At 47.2% G+C, this 19,263-nt stretch overlaps 1 protein-coding gene across 2 annotated transcripts in view; it reads left to right on the plus strand.

The window, feature by feature from the left end:
- Positions 1 to 959: 959 nt before the first annotated feature.
- PTK6 (protein tyrosine kinase 6) overlaps positions 960 to 19,263 on the plus strand; it is a 56,179-nt gene continuing 37,875 nt past the window's right edge. For both annotated transcript variants that reach the window (XM_030212172.1, XM_030212171.1), the window contains exon 1: positions 960 to 1,609. In XM_030212172.1, the coding sequence (XP_030068032.1) occupies positions 1,263 to 1,609 (347 nt within the window). In that variant the 5' untranslated portion in view covers positions 960 to 1,262. The remainder of the gene's footprint in view (positions 1,610 to 19,263) is intronic.

A 19,263-nucleotide genomic window follows, 5' to 3' on the forward strand; every position in this document is an offset into this window, starting at 1 on the left:
ATTATAGAATATTTGAGATTTGCACAGGGACTTTTGTATCACCTGTCAAGCACCAGCTGTACTTCCAATCGAGGGCAGCTGTGGTAGGAATCCAGCAGTGAATGATGTTGGCACTGACTGCTGATCAGAACGTCCTTTGAACCCGGAAGCAAGGAGGGCCAATGAAGGGGGTTCAGCAAGCCCAACCCTCATCATTTAAGTTTTTTGCATAAGGGCACACGTTTTCCAAAAGGAAGATTCACTGGGAGCAGTAGGTGGTGACTGCAAGTTGACGTGGCACATTACTGGCATGCTCCACATTCATTCGCCCATTAACACGTCCCCATTCTATTTGGGATTTGTATTAGTACATTACTGTACATAAGAGGTTGGGATTTATTAGAGCAGAACAGGTTCAACCAGTCCCTTCCTGCTTGATCCTGTGTTGAGAAACCATATTCGGTAAATAAAGAGAGAAAAACAGCACAGTCCTCTGATCTGGACAGCAATCTGTGCCAAGGACAAGTGACCATGCAGATATTACCGAATTACACCTGTTCTGCAGTTTTCAAGGCTTTTGGCTGGCTTTTATTTATTTATTTTATACAGAGGGCTATCCTCCTTCCAAAGAACTCAGGAAAAGTCCTGTCCGTAGTACTCAGTCTGAGAATGATTAATGTTAGCAGTTTTCCTTGATCTTTGTTATTCAGCACTGTACAAATAACATATCGCTTTAAAATTACTGCCAATATCAGGGGACTGTCTTCCAATGAGAAGCTATTCCTACACTCTGCAGCACAACCAATGCACTTTTGTAATCTGGATTCAGCCTGGGGTAGGAGAGGAGGCAGTGAATTTCTTCCACACCTTCACTCCACCCAGGTTGAGACACCCAGTCCCTTGTATGACTGGAACCAGTAACAATCACCCGTCTTTATAACCTGTACTTTCACTTTACTTTTCCTTTGGTTGACTTCTGCCCCGTCTTGCTTACGTGGTGAAGGTGGCTTGTGCAGAAATCTTTTCATCCCAAACCAGTTTTTCCTAAGGTGAATAATTCTGCACTTCCTCCTTTGATAGAGGTGCGTCAGGAGGCACTGCAGGTGAATTAAGGAAGTTTAGTGTTTGTTACCTGCACCATCCAGACTGCAGCGGGGCACACCACCCAGCTCTTTTAGCTTCCTTAGCAGGAGAAGAGGAGTCGATCCCCAGACTCTGTCTTGTGATTTAAAAAAAAACCCTGTCAGTGCTCAGCTATGTGTTGCCAAAGATATGTGAACTAGATGGCAGAGAGGCTTCAGAAAGCCTGCCCCTGCTTGACATGCTGCTGGAACAAGTGTTTTAAGAGCAAAGAAACTAACTTTCCTGATTCAACTCATTCGTCAATGGGTAGCCAAGATTCCGCAGCAAGGAGCCACAAGCAGATCAACCTACACTACGTCGGCCTCTGGGACTTCAGCGCCAGAACAGAAGAAGAAATTAGTTTTATAAAGGGAGACCTGTTCCAAGTGTCAGAAACATGTGGAGACTGGCTGAAGGCATGTAAACTAGACTCATTTGGGAGAGTTATAGGGGAAGGTTTTATTCCCTATAACTATGTGGCACAGAGGGAGGCAGTAGAGGCCCAATCGTAAGTACATCTCGTTTTGTATATCTTGCCTAGTGATTGCAGTGCTGTGATTGATAAGCTTTCTTGTTCTGAGCACAGTCACCAAGGCCATCCTTGAGGGCTGGGGGTGAATCGGAGTTCACTCCAGGTGATTAACTGTGGGACCACCATGACTCTAAGGTCAACACTGATCATTACGCATCTTGTAAGCTAACGCTCATGGAAAATATTTACCACAAGAAAGGACTGCACTGACTGTCCAGAAATGTCACCAAACTCAGTGCTTTGGAATGCCATCTCAACCTGGTTTATTCATGTACACATTACATTCCACTTCCACTGGTTGGCTGGCGGGGGTCCCCAACCCCTGCCAGCTGAAGACTTCATCCAGCGCTGATCTGTGGTAGCACCACCGCTTTTTTGCCTGCCCTGCTCTCTCTTCCCCTCGTGTCCGGCACGGACACGAGGGGAAGAGAGAGCAGGGCAGGCAATGCGGCAGTGCTGGACAAAGTGTTCAGCTGGTGGAGGTTGGGGACCTCCACCAGCCAAGATGTTACAGCGGCAGCAGTGGGTGGCAGAGGGGAGGCAGCGACGGCAGAGGGGGCAGTGGTGGAGCAGTAACCAAAATGTGCTCCCCCACACCTTGAGCTCTGGCCCCCCTCCCACCTCAAGGTCTGGCTACGCCCCTAGTTCTAAGTGGAATACAAAGAAACTTTACCACATCTTAAAGTCACAAGAGCCCTGGATTGCTGTGTTTGAAAATACTTGGGCCACTGTAAAACAGATGACAGCTGATGAACCCCTGCACCTTTAAGGGATTGGCCTGGTGCATTTAATGCTGCTACTGTGTCACCAGTAACACATCTTTGGAGAGGGACAAGGAGATACCCCTGAATTACTGCTCTCAGACTTTTCAAAGCAAATCTCCTCTTCCTCTACCTGCCCCTGACTCCCAAACCAGAAACTTTCAAATTTACAGCAATTAGTGTAGCTCTACTTTTTTTTTTTAGGAAAATCTGACTATAGGCAGAACTGGATGGTTCACCCTAGTGAGCAATGCATGCCCACATGTCACCAGTTTTCGTCCTCTGCATCCTACTTTCCAGCTGAACGGATAATATCCGCCACTGTTTCTAATGGAGATTTCTAGGAGGTCTGCAGGAATCCAGTGTTTATCGTGTTCTTATTCTGTTTATATCCTTGCACACTGAATGTCAGACATTTGTTGTGCTTGGCTCTGATTAGTTTCTCTGTGTAGGTAGCACTTCTGTACCTGATATCCAGCTGATTATGGGAACTGATAGAATTGAGAACAATGCCAGCAGAAGTCAGGAATCTTTAAATCTGTGGCTGTGATCAGCAGACTGTAACCAGGGAAGGTACTTCCTCTCTGTTCCATGATGGGAGAGCAAGACACTTCTCATTCAGAGCCTCTTCCATCTTGTGTCTGGGGAACCCCGTTAGCGAACCAGGCCCCATGTGTGGTTGTTTATATTTATTGACTATTTGATATACCGCAATTACATTAACCCATTAGTTCCCAACGTTCCCATATGGGATTTTATTATGGGAACATTGGGCACTAATGGGTTAAATAGTTCAAAGTGGTGTACAAAACAATTAAAATAAAAAAAAAATGAGAAGGGAACTCCAGATAAAAATAGGACAGTAAAACCAGTCACACAAGAAGGCACTCGGCCAGGTAGAGGAATACTAGGATAGTCCAGAATTGTATGTGCTCAGGGTCTCCGCCAGGTCACTCAGTCACTGGGGGCTATCTAAGGGAACATTGAAAGGCAAGGAAAAGAAGTGACTTTTCTAAAAGGATTTGAATCTGGGGAGGAAATATTCTGATCTAAGAGGGGGGAGGACATCATTCCTCAGTTTGGGGGCAAGAAAGTAAAATGTGGAGGATCTGGTGATTTCGTAGTGAGCAGATTTTGGGGAAGGAAGAGCTAATCAGTTGGCATCTAATGAGTGTAAGGAACAGGTAGGCATGTAGAGGATGATAACAGATGCTGGATAGGAAGGGGACCCAAATGTAGGGTTTTATAAGCAAGGATCAGAATTTTAAACCATGATCTATAAGGAAAAGGCAGACAGTGAAGCTGCAGATACAAAGGAGTGATGTGATCACACTTTTTGGCTTTCAAAAAAAATCATGCAGCAGAGTTCTACAGAGATTGGAGGCAACGGAGTTGGCTATGAGGAATCCCGGCACAGACAGAATTACAATAGTCAAAGCATGAAATGACAAATGAGTGAATAAGCATGTGCAAAGAAGGAAAATCCAACAACTAATCAAAGGAAACCGATTTTAACAACTTGGGAAATCTGTTGTTCAAATGAGAGCCATGAGTCAAAAATGACCCCAGGGTAACGGAAGGATAAGACAGAAGTCACAGAGTGATTGAGAGGGTTGGGTGCAAGCCTATCACCCAACAAGCAGTAGTCTTGGCTGATTTAGGGCTAATTTATGAGTGTTTAACCAACCAGACAAGGCCTGTAGAGCAGCATTCAGGGGGCCAAGATCAGGGGCTGAAAAAGAAGTGGGAAAGATGAACAGGATGTTGTCTGCATAGAAGTAAAAATGGATGTTGAAGTCCTGAAAGAGAGTTGCTAGGGGACTAAGAAAAATATTGAATAGCAGGGGAGAGAGGACAGAACCCTGGGGTACTCCACATTGAAGGGAAAAACTTTGGGACTGAGAGCAGGATGTAGAGACAGTGAATGAATAGTTGGAAAGGTAGGAGGTGAACCAGGCTAAGACAGCACCTTTAATCCCAATGGCTTGTAAACGTGCGAATAAAGGGGAGTGATCCACAAGGCCAAAGGCCACAGATAGGACAATGGAAACTAAGAGAGCAATATGACCTTTATCTAGGGTGGCATAGAATTCACTGAGTAGGGAAGTGATAGTAGTTTCAGTGCTGTGGCGTGCCCGAACCCCAGTTTGTCTGGGATGCAAGACTGAGAGGCCACTGATAAAGGAGATTAACTGATCGAGGACAAGTTTTTCCGTAATTTTGGAAGCAATGCACTAATTGGAGATAGGGCTGTAGGAACCCAGGAAAGAGGAGTCAACTGAGGGGCTCTTTAAGACCGGTGTGATAATAGCTTTTTTCCAGATGAAGGGGAAAGATCCAGAAGTAAGACTCACAGGCTCATTTTCGAAAGAGGAAGCCCATTTTTGACACAAATCGAAAGATGGGCGTCCTCACAGGGTCGCCCAAATCGGTATAATCGAAAGCCGATTTTGGGCGTCCCCAACTGCTTTCCATCGCGGGGATGACCAAAGTTCATGGGGGAGTGTTGGAGGCGTAGTGAAGGTGGGACTTGGGCGTGCCTAACACATGGGCGTCCTCGACCCATAATGGAAAAAAAATGGTGTCCGTAATGAGCACTTGGATGGCTTTATCTGGTCCTGTTTTTCTTACACAAAAAGGTGCCCAAATTGACCAGATGACCACTGGAGAAAATCGGGGATCACCTCCCCTTACTCCCCCAGTGGTCACTAACCCCCTCCCACCCTCAAAAAACATCTTTAAAAATATTTTGTGCCAGCCTCAAATGTCATACTCAGGTCCATCACAGCACTATGCAGGTCCCTGGAGCAGTTTTAGTGGGTGCAGTGCACTTCAGGCAGGCAGACCCAGGCCCATCTCCCCCACCTGTTACACTTGTGGTAGTAAATGTGAGCCTTCCAAAACCCACCACAAACCCACTGTACCCACATCTAGGTGCCCCATAGGCACCCCATATAAGAGGCTTGGGGAGGCTAAGCCTCCCCAGCCAGCCGTCCTCCCACGTGAGTCTTGCACCCAGGGCCGGCCCAACAACACGGTAACCATGGCAGGGGGGCACTGACCTCTGGAGGGCGCCGCCACGCCATGCATACCTCGCCCTCCGCTCCCATGTCCTAACTGCCCGCCCTCTTCTCTCCCTCAAGATCCCTTTCCTTTTTTTTTTCTTTTAAATTTTACCTCCGAGTCCGGCAGCACAGCAACAGCGTCAGTGAAAGCACTCTCAGTGAAAGCGCTTCCCTTCGCTCAGTGTCCCGCCTTCTTATGACATCATGACGTCAGAAGAAGGCGGGACACTGAGCGAAGAGAAGCGCTTTCACTGACGCTGCGCTGCCGGACTCGGAGGTAAATTTAAAAGAAAAAAAAAAGCAAAGGGATCTTGGGGGGAGAAGAAGGTGGGCAGTTGGGGCAGGGGAGAGAGGGAGATGGATGGGATGACAGGGCTCAGGGAGAGAGGGGAATTGCTGGATATGGGTGAATGGAGGGGGCAGGGGAGAGAGGAGCATGGATGAACATGGATGGGAGGGCAGGGCAGGGCTCAAGGAGAGAGGGGAATTGCTGGATATGGATGAATGGAGGGGGCAGGGGAGAGAGGAGCATGGATGGGAGGGCAGGGCCCAGGGAGAGAGGGGAATTGCTGGATATGGATGAATGGAGAGGGCAGGGGAGAGAGGAGCATGGATGGACATGGATGGGAGGGCTGGGCCCAGGGAGAGAGGAGAAATTGCTGGACATAGAGGGGAGGGGAGGGGAGGGAAGAGAGAGGAAGGAGATGAGATGAGGGAAAAGGAAGAGAGGAGAAAAACTGCACATGGATGGAGAAAATAGGCAGAAGCTGGATCCACTGGACAGTCAAGTCTGCGGAGGACTCAGCTTTTACTTACGGATGTAGGACAAGAAATGAAGAAGAAAGGCGGAAAGTAAAGAAATAAATGGAAAAGAAGCCCTGGAAACGGAGTTAAGAGGACAGATAGCAGCAGAGTCGGATACTGGACCAGCTTGATCAGAAAAACAAAGTCACCAGACAACAAAGGTAGAAAAGATCATTTTATTTTCATTATAGTGTTTGGAATATGTCCACTTTGAGAATCAGGTGCTCAACATTAAAAGTTTATATTTATTTACTTATTTATGGCATTTTATCCCACATTAAACATGAATTAGGGTGTTTTGTGCCTGTACATGAGAATTGTGATATTATAATCCCTTGTTTCATATTGTTGACGGTCTGCATTTTCCATATGGGTGGTGTATTGGTGTATTAGGTTCTGCCCAGTGTAATATTTATGGTACAGTAAGGTTCTGAGTGTGTTTTTGCACAAAGTTGTGCATAATGTTTTGCAGTTGAGCGATTGTGGTTAGTATATGCTTTGAGCAACCACTTTATTCTTTGACATATGATACATATCTAATATCTAAATTTAATAAAAGGTATTAATTGAGACTTTTATTTTTATTTTTTTTTCTGTGTGTTATCAGACAATTATGGATTTAAGCTCCACCCCTGGCCCCACCCCTAACCCCACCCCCTTTAGCCTCCCCAAACAGTTGGGCCACCGACCACCTATGAGGTGCCCCCTTCACCCGTAAGGGCTATGGTAGTGGTGTACAGTTGTGGGTAGTGGGTTTTTGGGGGGGTGGGGGGCTCAGCAAACAAGGTAAGGGAGCTATGTACCTGGGAGCAATTTCTGAAGTCCACTGCAGTGCCCCCTAGGGTGCCTGGTTGGTGCCCTGGCATGTCAGGGGGACCAGTGCACTATGAATGCTGCACTATGAATGCTGGCTCCTCCCACAACCAAAGGGCTTGCATTTGGTCGTTTCTGAGATGGGCGTCCTTGGTTTCCATTATCGCTGAAAATCAGAAACGACCAAGTCTAGGGATGACCATCTCTAAGGACGACCTAAATGTTGAGATTTGGGCGTCCCTGACTGTATTATCGAAACGAAAGATGGACGTCCATCTTGTTTCGATAATATGGGCTTCCCCGCCCTCCACTGGGACATTTTGTGAGGACATCCTCAGCAAAAAATTGGGCGTCCCTTTCGATTATGCCCCTCCACGTGAAACAAGATGGAGGAGTAGGGGTTCAAGACTGTGGCGAACCGTATTGTTGATGACAAAACCAGAAACAGGGATTGGAAAACTAGCAGAAAGAACAAAATGCAAAACACCCACTGTGACCTTGTTAGCATGCTGCACCAATCAGGGCAGAATGGCCTGGATATCCACAGATGTGGGGGCTGTAACATAGGCAAGATCACTTGCTGGGCTGATTAGCACGGTGGGCAGCTCCACAACTAGTACTGATGTGCTTGAATTTGCAGTCCACAAAAGAACAGGTGGACTTATTATAGTGCCAGCATAGGTCTAATGGCCACTCTCCACCGGAAGCACTCTGGATGCTGACCGAGGAATGAAAAGGACAAGAACCCCCTATTCACAAAGTATCTGAGGCCTTAAAGGGGAAGGAGGAACTGGAAGAATTGTGCATTCTGGGTCCCCCAGGACAAGTGGAGATTTTCCACCATCTTGTCCCTGAATTTCTCATCATAACCGAGCCAACACCAACCACAGTAGCACTGGTAAACGTCTAAGATGGTGTTGGCATAACGCAGCAGTAAACCATACTGAGTCGATTTCTCGTTCCCCCAAATGTTCACCAATGCAAGAAAAAGCAGACCCAGTTCACTATGTTTTTTGATACATTCCTATTCTTGGAAGCAGCTACATCTGTCTTACTTCTTTTTGGCCCTAGCCTTCCTTCTCTCTCTCATCCATCAATTTAAAGATGTTAACACACATGCGCTTTTTGATATTTTTGTGCGTAGACTTAGGAACTGATTCCCACAGTTCGGTTAAGGCCACTAAAGTTGGAGGACCCCTGTCAGCCCCATCTGAAACCACAAAATGAACTCTACGCTCAAGAGATCTATCTGAATCAGATGAGGGAGAAGAAGAAGTGCTAGAACTAGAAGAAGAAGAGGATGAAACCCTGCTCTTTCTGCCTTCCCTTTTTTGGATTTTGCAACAGACCTACTTTTTATTTTTTGATTTATTGACAGACAAACGAATAGAAGTAGGCCCAACAGGAATGGCAGTAGGTGCCACCCCCACCTCACCCGAAACATTAGCTGTTACAAGAATTGCACTGCAGACTGACCCGCGGTCAGAGAAGATATATCCTGCAGGTGATGGATGCCATACTGATGCAGAAGGACCCAGAGCAAAATGTTCAGCAAAGGCTCCACCAAATCGCTGAACAACACCTTGGCCTACTTCTGTCTCAGACTGACCTGTAAGGAAAAAGGAGAAGCGGGAGCAATATCCCAAGAAGGGTGATGCTGTTGCCTAGCCCTACCATTCCAACCCCATCCACGTGTACCAAAACCCTCCCGAGGAGAAGGAGGATAGTCCTACTCACCACAATCCCACCACTACTGAGAACAAGGGTAGTCAAGCTATGAAGGAGGAGAACCCTGTACAGAAGGACGTCACAGGGTCATCCTCCCTCTCCGGAGGGAAAAGCAGACACATTAACATAGTAAATGAAATGACAGTCCATCCAGTCTGCCCAACAAGATAAACTCATTTTACATGGTATGTGATACTTTATATGTATACCCGAGTTTGATTTGTCCGTGCCTTTCTCAGGGCACAGACCATAGAAGTCTGCCCAGTACTGTTCTTGTACTAAGTTCTGAAGCTAACATGGAAGCCCCTTAAAATTTACACTCCAGCCCATCCCTATCTATTCAGTCACAATCAGGGCGTAGACCGTAGATGTCTGCCCAGCTCCCATTTTGTTTCCCAATTACCGGCTTCACCACCCAATCTCCGCTAAGATTCCACAGAACCATTCCTTCTAAACAGGATTCTTTTGTGTTTATCCCACGCATGTTTGAATTCCATTACCGTTTTCATCTCCACCACCTCCCGCGAGAAGGCATTCCACATATCCACTACCCTCTCTGTGAAAAAATACTTCCTGACATTAGTCCTGAGTCTGCCCCCCTGCAACCTCAATTCATGTCGTCTAGTTCTACCGCCTTCCCATCTCCAGAAAAGGTTCATTTGCAGATTAATACCTTTCAAATATTTGAATGTCTGTATCATGTCACCCCTGTTTCTCCTTTCCTCCAAGGTATATATGTTCAGGTCAGCAAGTATCTCCTCGTATGGTTTGCAACGCAATTCCCATACCATTTTTGTAGCTTTTCTTTGCACCGCTTCCAGTCTTTTTACATCTTTAGCAAGATATGAACACAATACTCCAAGTGGGGCCTCACCAACGACTTGTAGAGGGGCATCAACACCTCCTTTCTTCTGCTGGTTATGCCCCTCTCTACGCAGCTTGGCATCCTTCTGGCCATGGCCATCGCCTTGTTGCATTGTTTCTTCACCTTCAGATCCTCCAACACCAACACTCCAAGGTCTCTCTCCTGAGCCAAGCTTACTAATCTCTCCCTTCCTATCTAGTATCTCTCTTTTGGGTTTCAACACCCCAAGTGCATTACTCTACACTTCTTGGCATTAAATTTTAACTATAACTTATGAAAACCACCAACATTCATTAGTAATCAAACAATCTATAAATGATAATATTGTGCTATATTTTTTTCTTTTTTTTTTTTTAAATATGCAATAGTGCTCAGTGAAAAAGGGCTGTCCTGCAGGACCTGTGCACAGTAAAACTGTGTTAAACTGCCCAATATAACATCATAGCACTCCAACCTCCCTCTCTATGTATCATTAATCAAGTTTGCTGATTGCAATATCATATTTCATTAGCATCTACTTTAGAGGTAGAAGAGCAAAAGGGCACTCTACTTATCTTGAGGTGTGATACGATGTGCCCAACAGGAGTAAGGATATTGCAATCAGCAAACTTGATTAATGATACATAGAGAGGGAGGTTGGAGTGCTATGATGTTATATTGGGCAGTTTAACACAGTTTATACTGTGCACAAGTCCTGCAGGACAGCCCTTTTTCACTGAGCACTATTGCATATTTAAAAAAAAAGAAAAAAAATACAGCACAATAGTATCACATATAGATTGTTGGTTTACTAATGAATGTTGGTGGTTTTCATAAGTTCTAATTAACAAATACAAGTAAAACCAGATGAAAATACATACCCCAGAGACTGTCACTATTAAATTTTAACTGCCAGACTTGACCATTCTTCTAACATTCGGAGACCCCTTATCATCATTTCTACTCCCTCCAGGGTATCCACTTTATTGGCTATTTTCATGTCATCCGCAAAAAGGCACACCTTTCCTTCCAACCCTTCAGCAATATCTCCCACAAATATATTAAACAGAACAGACCCCAGTACCGACCCCTGAGGAACTCCACTGCTCACCTTCCTTTCCTCCGAGCGGATTCCATTTACCACCAACCTCTGCCACCTGTCAGTCAACCAGTTTCTTATCCAGTTCACCACTTTCAGTCATAAATTCAACCCTTTCAGCTTATTCACAAGTCTTCTTTGGGGGACGGTATCAAAGGCTTTGCTGAAGTCCAAGTAGATTACATCTAGCGCATATCCCTCATCCAGTTCTTTGGTCACCCAGTCAAAAAAGTCAATAAGATTCATTTGGCAGGATTTTCCTTTGGTAAAGCCATGTTGCCTCGGGTCCTGTAACCCGTCGGCTTCTAGAAAGTTAACTATCCTTTCTTTCAGCAGCGACTCCATTATTTTTCCTACCACCGACTTGAGACTTACAGGTCTGTAGTTTCCCACTTCTTCCCTGTCTCCACTTTCGTGAAGAGGGACCACATCTGCTCATCTCCAATCTCGCAGAACCTCTCCTGTCTCTAAAGATCTATTAAATAAATCTTTAAGAGGTCCTGCCAGGACCTCTCTGAGCTCCTTCAGTATCCTGGAATGTATCCCATCTGGCCCCATAGCTTTATCAACCTTCAGATTTTCCAGCTGTTTAGTACACCTTCAGATTCTCCAGCTGTTTATAAACTCTTTCTTCCGTAAACGGCGCAGTATCTACTCCATTCCCAGATGTTCCCTCGGCAGCCAACCGTGGTCCTTCTCCAGGATTTTCCTCTGTGAACACCGAAGAGGAATAATTGTTCAGCACGTTCGCTATCAGGCTTATTTTCAAAAGAGAAGGGCACCCATCTTTTGACACAAATCGGGAGATGGGCGTCCTTCTCCCAGGGTCACCCAAATTGGCATAATTGAAAGCCGATTTTGGGCGGCCTCAACTGCTTTCCGTCGCGGGGATGACCAAAGTTCATGGGGGCATGTCGGAAGCATAGCAAAGGCGGGACTGGGGCATGCTTAACACATGGGCGTCCTCGGCCGATAATGGAAAAAAGAAGGGCGTCCCTGATGAACACTTGGCCGACTTTACGTGGTCCTTTTTTTTTTACGACCATGCCACAAAAATGTGCTCTAAATGACCAGGTGACCACCAGAGGGAATCGGGGATTACCTCCCCTTACTCCCCCAGTAGTCACTAACCCCCTCTCACCATTAAAAAAAAAATTAAAGTATTTTTTCCAGCCCCTATGCCAGCCTCAGATATCATACCCAGCTCCATGACAGCAGTATGCAGGTCCCTGGAGCAGTTTTAGTGGGTACTGCAGTGCACTTCAGGCAGGCGGACCCAGCGCCACCCCCCTACCTGTTATACTTGTGGTGGTAAATGTGAGCCCTCCAAAATCCACCACAAACCCACTGTACCCATTGGAGCCGACTCTGTGGGTGCTATGGGTGCTTGAGCACCCCCAATATTGGAAAATTTCCTTGTATGTGTCCAGGGAGGGATTATTTCCATTGGGCTTAGCACCCCCAATAATTTTGAAAAGTTGGCTCCTATGACTGTACCCACATCTAGGTGCCCCCCTTCATCCCTAAGGGCTATGGTAGTGGTGTACAATTGTGGGGAGTGGGATTTGGGGGGCTCAGCACACAAGGTAAGGGAGCTATGCACCTGGGAGCTTTTTCTGAAGTCCACTGCAGTGCCCCCTAGGGTGCCCGGTTGGTGTCCTGGCATGTGAGGGGGACCAGTGCACTACGAATGCTGGGTCCTCCCATGACCAAATGACTTGCATTTGGTTGTTTCTGAGATGGGCGTCCTTGGTTTCCACTATTGCCGAAAATCGGGGACGACCATCTCTAAGGTCGACCTAAATGTTGAGATTTGGGCGTCCCTGATCGTATTATCAAAACGAAAGACGCCCATCTTGTTTCAATAATTCGGGTTTCCCCGCCCCTTTGCGGGGACGTCCTGCGAGGATGTCCTCAGGAAAACTTGGGCGCCCTGTTCGATTATGCCCCTCTTTATCTTCATTACTTTCCACATAGCCATTCTCATTATCTTGCAGTCTCGCAATTCCATTCCTCTCTTCTCCTTTCTCCTATATATCTGAAAAAGGTCTTGTCACCTCTCTTTACATCTTTAGCTATATTTTCTTCCGCTCGCGCTTTCACTAGCCTTATTTCCCTCTTTGTTTCTTTGAGTTTAATCTGATAATCTTTTCCGTGATCCTCTCATTGCGTTCTTTTGTATTTATTTTATTTTTGTTACATTTTATTATTTATTTTATTTTTGTTACATTTGTACCCCGCGCTTTCCCACTCATGGCAGGCTCAATGCGGCTTACATGGGGCAATGGAGGGTTAAGTGACTTGCCCAGAGTATTTCTTGAACAAAGCCTCTTTTGTGTGGGGAAATCTTGCCTGACCAATTTACTTCAATTCTTTGAAGGAGTAAACAAACACGTGGACAAAGGGGAACCGGTTGATATTGTGTATCTGGATTTTCAAAAGGCGTTTGACAAGGTACCTCATGAAAGGCTACAGAGGAAATTGGAGGGTCATGGGATAGGAGGAAATGTCCTATTGTGGATTAAAAACTGGTTGAAGGATAGGAAACAGAGAGTGGGGTTAAATGGGCAGTACTCACAATAGAGAAGGGTAGTTAGTGGGGTTCCTCAGGGGTCTGTGCTAGGACCGCTGCTTTTTAATATATTTATAAATGATTTAGAGATGGGAGTAACTAGCAAGGTAATTAAATTTGCTGATGACACAAAGTTATTCAAAGTTGTTAAATCGCGACAGGATTGTGAAAAATTACAAGAGGACCTTACGAGACTGGGCGGCTAAATGGCAGATGATGTTTAATGTGAGCAAGTGCAAAGTGATGCATGTGGGAAAAAAGAACCCGAATTATAGCTACGTCATGCAAGGTTCCACGTTAGGAGTTACGGACCAAGAAAGGGATCTGGGTGTCGTCGTCGATAATACACTGAAACCTTCTGCTCAGTGTGCTGCTGCAGCTAGGAAAGTGAATAGAATGTTGGGTATTATTAGGAAAGGTATGGAAAACAGGTGTGAGGATGTTATAATGCCGTTGTATCGCTCCATGGTGCAACCGCACCTTGAGTATTGTGTTCAATTCTGGTCGCCTCTTCTCAAGAAAGATATAGTAGAATTGGAAAAGGTGCAGCGAAGGGCAACTAAAATGATAGCGGGGATGGGACGACTTCCCTATGAAGAAAGATTAAGGAGGTTAGGGCTATTCAGCTTGGAGAAGAGACGGCTGAGGGGAGACATGATAGAGGTATATAAAATAATGAGTGGAGTGGAACAGGTGGATGTGAAGCGTCTGTTCACGCTTTCCAAAAATACTAGGACTAGGGGGCATGCGATGAAACTACAGTGTAGTAAATTTAAAACAAATCGTAGAAACCTTTTCTTCACCCAACGTATAATTAAACTCTGGAATTCGTTGCTGGAGAAAGTGGTGAAGGCGGTTAGCTTAGCAGAGTTTAAAAAGGGGTTGGATGGTTTCCTAAAGGACAAGTCCATAAACCGCTACTAAATGGACTTGGGAAAAATCCACAATTCCGGGAATAACATGTATAGAATGTTTGTACGTTGGGAAGCTTGCCAGGTGCCCTTGGCCTGGATTGGCTGCTGTCGTGGACAGGATGCTGGGCTCGATGGACCCTTGGTCTTTTCCCAGTATGGCATTACTTATGTACTTATGCTCTTATTTTTTCAGCTACTTGTTTGGAGAACCATATAGGCTTCCTGCTTCTCTTGTTTTTGTTTACTTTGCTCACAAAAAGATCAGTTGCCATATTTATAGCAGCCTTTAGCTTGGACCACTGTTTTTCCACTTCTCCTGTGCCTTCCCACGCCAACAGCTCCTTCTTCAGCTATTCCCTCATTTTGTCAAAATCAGTACGTCTGAAATCCAGTACTTTGAGTTTTGTGGGTGCGCACTCCGCCTTCGCCCGTATATCAAACCATACGGTGTGATGATCACTATTACATAGGTGGGCCCATTGCACAGGGAGGGCTGATTGACAAGTGCAGCAGCACCAGCAGTATGAGAGGGAAAGGGAGATGGAGAGACAGAGGCAGAGACAGAGAACACATGTGTGGGCACAGTCGTGGAGGCCTTTTTTGATTTTATTGTAAGGCAAGTGGGGATGGAGTCAGCTGCAAGTGCCACACATGCCACCTCTTTGGAGTGGTGGAAGGTCAATGCAAAATTGGAAACCAAGAAAATAGCCATATCAGAGGGAGGAGAAGCCCTTACCTGGTTGGATGACTCTTCATCAAAAGAGTCATCTGCCGCTAGAGAGAACTCTGCTGTGTTTTGTACAGCACCACCTGACATGAAGACAGTTGTAGAAAGCTGGTGTGCAAGCCTCCTCTGAGGAGCAGGAAGGAATCCTGTGTCTCAGAGGTCCTGAGTTTTATATATCCTGACTAAACTCATCCCCAAAGACAAAGGGAAATGCTTCCATTATGGGGAGACTTTTCTGCTGACCATTTTAAAATTAGCTTGGCCCAATCAGGCCATGACTCCATCCTAGCTTCAGGCACTTGCCAGACCCTGAAAACCCTACCCCCCCCCCCCCCCCCCACCATGTGGCCTTGGTGAGCTAGGCCCAACAAAGCCCGCTATAGCCACCAAGGCCCATCCTTCAGGAGAGAGTTCATACCCCCTGTCAGGAAACACCTAGCACCTACCTGGGGTCAGCCCTACAGCCATCTAAAGGGTCTGTCCCACACTGCTCAGGCCTACCTGCACCTGTGCACGTGCCCCACACTGGCATACCCTCCACACCACCGCACTGGGTTTCTCTTGCCTCTGGGTGAGTCTCTCACCCACAGGTTAGTCCCCATTGGTTTCTAAGGACACTGGGGCCACAATCCCAGGGGTTCCACAGTTCCTAGAAAACACCCACAGACCGAAAATACAAACCACCAGGATTCTTAAACAGTCCTGGACAATAAAGCTAATAAACTAATAGGTTTATAATGAGAAACGTGGAACAGTGAAAAAAACAGGTGTAAATACAGTGGCGTACCAAGGGTGGGGCAGTCCATCCCGAGTGCGCGCTGCAAGAGGGGTGCAGGGAGCAGCTGCCCAGCTGTCAGCTCCACTGTTTCCCTGCTCCTTCTACTGTTACTTTCTGCTGTTACTGTTGCCACCCCTCTCGGCTGGACTGTAGTGATGTGCTCCCAGATACCTGTTGATTGTAGTCGTGGCCAGTGGCGTACCTAGGGTAGCTGACACCCGGGACCGGTCATTTTTTAACACCCCCCCCCCCCCCCCCCAAATCCAGTACTAGGCATGCCGAGAATACAAAACACTCAGGACCTATAGAGCAATTCTACCATACCATAAGCAGTCATTTCTACGAGTCACACAAGGAAAAGGAAAGCATCTTAAACACTACAGTGAGCACTAGAACATCAATTTACCTATTGTAAAACTAAACCAGACAGAATAGTACAGATCGTAGATCCTGCACAGTCAATGCCAACTGAAAGCCATGTCTTTTTCACAAACACAGATACACCCTAATCCACTATAGAATAAGTAATCATAAACTTTCTATTTAGACAAAAATTAAACTGAACCCCCAATGCCAGACTCTGCATACAATGCAACACCACAGAAACAGAAACTGTCCCCTAGTACTGTGCAAAATATAAAGACAGCAGATGTAAATTTGAAAAAAAACCCTAACAAGTACCAATCACCACTTTACAAATTAACAAATAGAAATAAAACAAATATAGAAAGTAAAATAATACCATTTTATTGGACTAATACATTTAGCTTTCAGAGGCCAAAACCTCCGTCCTCGGGTCAGTACAATATAGTGCTGTTACAGTATCCTATCCTGACCTGAGGAAGGGGGTTTTGTTCTCCGAAAGTTAGTCAAAATGTATTAAAATTAGTCCAATAAAATGATTACCTTATTTACATGTTCTATTATAAACATTTAACACATCTACAATACTTTATCCTAAAGCAAAAAAAATAAAAAAATATATTTTATTTACAGTTTGTTGTCTCTGGTTTCTGCTTTCCTCATCTTCTTTCCATCCAGCATCTGTCTTCACTCTCTCTCTCTCTCTCTCTCTGCCATCCAGTGTCTGCCCTCTCTGCCGTCCCTTCCATCCACTGCCTGCCCTTTCTCTTTGCCCCTTCAATCCACCATTTGCCCTCCCTCTCCCATCCATCCAGGGTCTGCCCTCCCTCTCGCTCCCCCTTCCATCTAGGATCTGTCCCCTCTCTCTCTCTGCCCCTTTTTTCAGCCCCCAGTTCCAGCCCCCTTCTCCCCTCTGAACACCCCCACCCCAGTCCCCTTCTCCCCTCCCCTTCTCCTGTCTGAGACCCCCACCACAGTCCCCTTCTCCACTCCCCTGTCTGAGACCCCCACCCCAGTCCCCTTCTCTCCTCTGAACACCCCCATCCCAGTCCCCTTCTCCCCTCCCCTTCTCCCCTCTGAGATCCCCACCCCAGTCCCCTTCTCCCCTCCCCCTCCCCTGTCTGAGATCCCCACCCCAGTCCCCTTCTCCCCTCCCCTTTTCCCCACTGAGACCCCCACCCCAGTCCCCTTCTCCCCTCTGAACACCCCCACCCCAGTCCCCTTCTCCCCTCCCCTTCCCTTCTCCCCTCTGAGATCCCCACCCCAGTCCCCTTCTCCCCTCCCCCTCCCCTGTCTGAGATCCCCACCCCAGTCCCCTTCTCCGAGACCCCCACCCCAGTCCCCTTCTCCCCTCTGAACACCCCCACCCCAGTCCCCTTCTCCCCTCCCCTTCTCCCCTCTGAGATCCCCACACCAGTCCCCTTCTCCCCTCCCCTGTCTGAGACCCTCCACCTCAGTCCCCTTCTCCCCTCTGAACACCCCCACCCCTATCCCGCTCTCTGTTGGAGTTCCCCACCCCAGTCCCCTTCTCCCCTCCCCTCCCCTTCCCTTCTCCCCTCTGAGATCCCCACCCCAGTCCCCTTCTCCCCTCCCCTGTCTGAGACCCCCACCCCAGTCCCCTTCTCCCCTCTGAACACCCCCACCCCTATCCCGCTCTCTGTTGGAGTTCCCCAGGGTTCTGTCCTTGGGCCCCTTCTTTTTTCAATCTACACCTCTTCCTTAGGCTCCCTAATCTCTTCTCATGGTTTCCACTATCATCTTTATGCCGACGACACCCAGCTTTATCTCTCCACACCAGAAATCACTGCGGAAACCCAGGCCAAAGTACTGGCCTGCCTATCCGACATTGCTGCCTGGATGTCCAACCGTCACCTGAAACTAAACATGGCCAAGACGGAACTTATTGTGTTCCCACCCAAACCCACTTCTCCTCTCCCTTCACTCTCTATCTCAATTGATAACACCCTCATCGTCCCTGTCTCATCTGCCCGCAACCTTGGTGTCATCTTCGACTCCTCCCTCTCCTTCTCTGCGCATATCCAGCAGATAGCCAAGACCTGTCGCTTCTTCCTCTATAACATTAGCAAAATTCGCCCCCTCCTCTCCGAGCACACCACTCAAACTCTCATCCACTCTCTCATTACCTCTCGCCTTGACTACTGCAACCTACTCCTCACCGGCCTCCCACTTAGCCATCTATCCCCCCTTCAGTCCATCCAGAACTCGGCCGCATGTCTTATCTTCCGCCTCAACCGATATACTCATATCACCCCTCTCCTCAAGTCACTTCACTGGCTTCCGATCAGTTACCGCATACAGTTCAAGCTTCTCCTACTCACCTACAAATGCACTCGATCTGCAGCCCCTCCTTATCTCTCTACTCTCATCTCCCCTTATGTCCCCACCCGTAACCTCCGCTCTCTTGACAAATCCCTCCTTTCAGTACCCTTCTCCACCACCGCCAACTCTAGGCTTCGCCCTTTCTGCCTCGCTTCACCCCATGTTTGGAACAAACTCCCTGAGCCCATACGCCGGGCCCCCTCCCTACCCATCTTCAAATCACTGCTCAAAGCCCACCTCTTCAATGTCGCCTTCAGCACCTAATCACTACACCTTTTCTCAGGAAATCTAAACTACCCCAACTTGACATTTCGTCCTTTAGATTGTAAGCTCTTCTGAGCAGGGACCGTCCTTATTTGTTAATTTGTACAGCGCTGCGTAACCCTAGTAGCGCTCTAGAAATGTTAAGTAGTAGTAGTAGTAGTAGTCCCCTCCTCCCCTCCCTTTCCCTTCTCCCCTCTGAGATCCCCACCCCAGTCCCCTTCTCCCCTCCCCTGTCTGAGACCCCTACCCCAGTCCCCTTCTCCCCTCTGAACACCCCCACCCGAGTCCCTTTCGCCCCTCTCCTTCCCCACCTCAGTCCCGTTAAAACCGGCGAAGCAGCGTCGCAGGCAGCGCCTCGTGCCCTGCTTGTAAAAAAAAAAAATCAAATCTCCTTCCTTCTCCTCATCTTGACGTCTTGACGTCGACTCGGGCCTTCCAATCAAATTGATTGGAAGGCCCGAGTCGACATCAAGACGTCAAGACGAGGAGAAGGAAGGAGATTTGATTTTTTTTTTTACAAGCAGGGCACGAGGCGCTGCCTGCGACGCTGCTTCGCCG

Source organism: Microcaecilia unicolor, chromosome 8 (genome assembly GCF_901765095.1).
Source record: "Microcaecilia unicolor chromosome 8, aMicUni1.1, whole genome shotgun sequence".
Taxonomy (NCBI): Eukaryota; Metazoa; Chordata; class Amphibia; order Gymnophiona; family Siphonopidae; genus Microcaecilia; species Microcaecilia unicolor.